At 51.0% G+C, this 3,882-nt stretch overlaps 1 protein-coding gene across 1 annotated transcript in view; it reads left to right on the forward strand.

Moving 5' to 3' along the window:
- The window catches only part of SIRT2 (sirtuin 2), a 27,620-nt gene that overhangs the window by 10,335 nt on the left and 13,403 nt on the right, over nt 1-3,882 (forward strand). Inside the window, 4 exon segments of the mRNA XM_003802143.3 lie at nt 960-1,001; nt 1,159-1,265; nt 1,379-1,435; nt 2,508-2,576. Coding sequence (XP_003802191.2) covers nt 960-1,001; nt 1,159-1,265; nt 1,379-1,435; nt 2,508-2,576 — 275 coding nt within the window.

A 3,882-nucleotide genomic window follows, 5' to 3' on the forward strand; every position in this document is an offset into this window, starting at 1 on the left:
TTGTTGTTTGGCGGGTCCGGGCTGGGGATTCGAACCCGCCACCTTAGGTGTACGTGGCTGGCGCCTTAGCCGGTTGAGCTATAGGCGCTGAGCCAAATCTTCAGTCTTCACCTGAAAATTACCAGGCTTCAGGGCTGATGTGTGTTTGATGATGGAGGAAAGCATTTTTTTTTTTTTAGAGACATAGTCTTACTTTATCGCCCTCGGCAGAGTTCTGTAGCATCACAGTGCACAGCAGCCTCCAATTCCTGGGCTTAGGGGATTCTCTTGCCTCAGCCTCCCAGGTAGCTGGGACTACAGGTGCCCACTACAACGCCTGGATATTTTTTGATGCAGTTTGGCTGGGGCCAGGTTCTAACCTGCCACCCTTGATATATGGGGCCAGCACCCTACCCACTGAGCCACAGGCGCCATCCTGGAGGAAAGTATTATCGTGGAAGAATATATGTAATGTGCTAGAGCCAGGTGGCCATCCATGATTGTATGTATCCTCTCTTGGGGAATGCTCCTTTTCCCCTCCCACCCGCAACATTTCTCTGAGGGGCTTTGTCTTGGTCTAGTACAGCGGTTCTCAACCTGTGGGTCACAACCCACAGGAATTGTATTAAAGGGCCGCGGCATTAGAAAGGTTGAGAACCACTGGTCTAGCTGGAGGAGAAACTCCTCTTCAAGTGAGCTTTTTCTGTCTTTCTAAGTTGGTGTAACTTTGGTGAATTCATTGTCCCCTGGCTGGCTCTACCACAGGTTGACTATATGACCTCTTCTCGGATTCCTCATCTATAACAGTGGGGATGTTAACATTATCCCGTGGTTGGGATAACGATTAGGAGGGCCATGATGCTTCTGAAAGTCTTGCCTCACGGCTTTACACAGAGTAAAGGTCAGGAGGTGAGATAGATGAAGCTATTTTAGGATCTGAGCAAATCACGTCAAATGACACATAAATTCCTCCCTTCTAGGTCGCAGAGTCATCTGTCTAGTGGGAGCTGGAATCTCCACATGTAAGTACCCCCCTCCCCCAGCATCTTCCCTTAGGAATAGGGGACCCCTCGCAGGGGCCCAGGAGGAATCCTTTCTGGGCCCTGGCCTGGGAGAGTCGGAGGAATAAGGATGGGGCCAGCATCTCCGATCCACTGACCCCTGCCCCTCCGTCCTCAGCGGCGGGCCTCCCTGACTTCCGCTCTCCATCCACTGGCCTATACGCCAACCTGGAGAAGTACCATCTTCCCTACCCAGAGGCCATCTTCGAGATTGGCTATTTCAAGGTATGTGCTCTCCCAGGAAGGCGCGCCTGTGATAAGGGGCAGGAATTGGGGTCACTGGGCTCCAACCTTTGTCTCACCTGGGACTTCTGGCCCTCTGGCTCTCTCTCCAACAGAAACATCCGGAACCCTTCTTTGCCCTTGCCAGGCAATTCTATCCTGGGCAGTTCAAGGTGAGATATTTTTTGCAGAGGGGTAACAGGAAAGGCTGGGAGACAGCAGGCATGGGAAGCCCCCCCAACCAGGGCCCTTTAGATATTCAGTACATGGGTACTGGGCCCAGAATGCCCAGGTTGAACTTCTGGTCCTTTCTTTCTTTCTTTTTTTTTTTTTTTGAGACGGAGCCTCAAGCTATCCCCCTGGGTAGAGTGCCATGGCATCATGCTCACAGCAACCTCCAACTCCTGGGCTCAAGCGATTCTCCTGCCTCAGCCTCCCAAGTAGCTGGGACCACAGGCGCCCGCCACAACGCCTGGCCATTTTTGGTTGCAGCCATCATTGTTGTTTGGCGGCCCGGGCTGGGGATTCGAACCCGCCACCTTAGGTGTATGTGGCTGGCACCTTAACCGCTTGAGCCACAGGCGCCAAGCCCCGGTCCTTTATTTCTTAATCTTGTGACCTTGACCCTCAGTTTTACAGTCTGTAGAAAAATTAAGCTGATAATGGTGGTTGGGTGGCTTCAACACATTAATAATGCACGTCACAGCCCAGACTCTAGAGTCAGCCTGCCCGAGTGCGAACCCTAGTTTTTTTGTTTTTTCTTTTTTTTTTCCAAGACAGACTCTTACTTTGTCACCTTCAGTAGAGTGAGATAGCGTCATAGCTCACAGCAACTTCAAACTCTTGGGCTCAAGTGATTCTCTTCCCTCAGCCTCCCAAGTAGCTGGGACTACAGGTGCCCGCCACAATGCCCAGCTATTGTTTAGAGACAGAGTCTCGCTCTTCTCAGGCTGGTCTCGGACCTGTGAGCTCAGGCAATCTACCCGCCTCAGCCTCCCAGAGTGTTAGGATTACAGGCGTGAGCCATGATGCCTGGCCTAACTGAGTGCCTTTGACGACAGTCCACGGCCCCAGGCGTCAGTTTTCTCATCTGTGAAACGGGGATAATGATGGTCTGTCACGGGGCTGTTGTGTTAATTCCATGAAGTGAAGCAGGCACAGTGCCTAGAACAGATCCTGGCACGGAGCAGTTGGGGGCAAATGTTCTCTACTGTTACCATCATTGTTAGCATTCCTGCCCTGCAGCCGACCATCTGTCACTACTTCATCCGCCTGTTGAAGGAGAAAGGAATGCTCCTGCGCTGCTACACGCAGGTAGGCGGGCTGCGCCCCCTGCGGGAAGGGGCGGTACCCTGGGGGAGGGGCTGGGCTGTGAGTGGTGACTTAAATGGACGCAGGCCAGGGCTTGGCCCACTGCCTCTTTGCTGGGGAACTTGCAGTGAGTCCCTTCCTCTCCGCCTCAGTTTCCCCTTCTATGAACAGGGACTGGAATAGCTCTGCCCTCTCAGGTCTGTGGCCAGGTGGCAATGAACTCCTCTCAGGGCCATGGTGTGTATGCTGCAAAAGGACCCATCTGAGGGGACGCCATTTGTACCATAGACAACCCAGATTTCTTTTCTTTTTTTTCTTTCTTTTTTGAGACAGAATCTCAGTTTGTCACTCTTGGTGGATAGAGTGCAGTGGCGTCACAGCACACAGCAACCTCTAGCTCTTGGGCTTAGGTGATTGTCTTGTCTCAGACTCCTGAGTAGCTGGGACCACAGGCGCCTGCCACAACGCCGGACTATTTTTTTTTGTTGCGGTTTGGCCAAGGCCAGGTTTGAACCCACCACCCTCAGTATATGGGGCCGGCGCCTTACTCACTGAACCGCAGGCACCATCCAGATTTCTTTTCTTTTTTTTCAGACAGAGTTGTACTTTTATTACCCTTGGTAGAGTGCAGTGGTGTCATAGCTCACAGCAACTTCAAACTCTTGGGCTAGACTGTAATCCCCTCTAAATGCATGGCCAGTTTTTCTGTTTTTATTTATTTATTTACTTATCTATTTTTGAGATAGAGTCTCACTTTGTCACCCTCAGTAGAGTGTCATGGTGTCACAGCTCACAGCAACCTAACTTTTGGGCTTAAGTGATTCTCTTGCTTCAGCCTTCTGAGTTCTGAGACTACAGGTGCCCAGTGCAAATGCCCAGCTATTAGTTAGAGATGGGAGTCTCACTCTTGTTCAGGCTCGTCTCAAAATTGTGAGTTCCAGCGATCCACCCACCTTGGCCTCCCAGAGTGCTAGAATTACAGGCATAAGCCACCACGCCTGGCCCAGTTTTTTTTGTTTGTTTGTTTTCTTTCTTTTTTGAGACAGAGTCTCACTCTGTCACCCTGGGTAGAATGCTGTAGTGTTATAGTTCACAGCAACTTCAAACTCCTGGGCACATGTGATCTTCTTGCCTGAGCTTCCAAAGTAACTGGGACTAGGGTCCTCCCCCACCACACCCACTAGAATAGTTTTTCCTTTCTTTTTTTTTCTTTTTTTTTTTTTTTTGAGACAGGGCCCTGGGTAGAATACCATAGCATCACAGCTCACAGCAACTTCCAACTCCTGGGCTCAAGCGAGTTTTCAGCCTC

Source organism: Otolemur garnettii, unplaced genomic scaffold (assembly GCF_000181295.1).
Source record: "Otolemur garnettii isolate 467f Iridium unplaced genomic scaffold, OtoGar3 scaffold00233, whole genome shotgun sequence".
Classification (NCBI taxonomy): domain Eukaryota; kingdom Metazoa; phylum Chordata; class Mammalia; order Primates; family Galagidae; genus Otolemur; species Otolemur garnettii.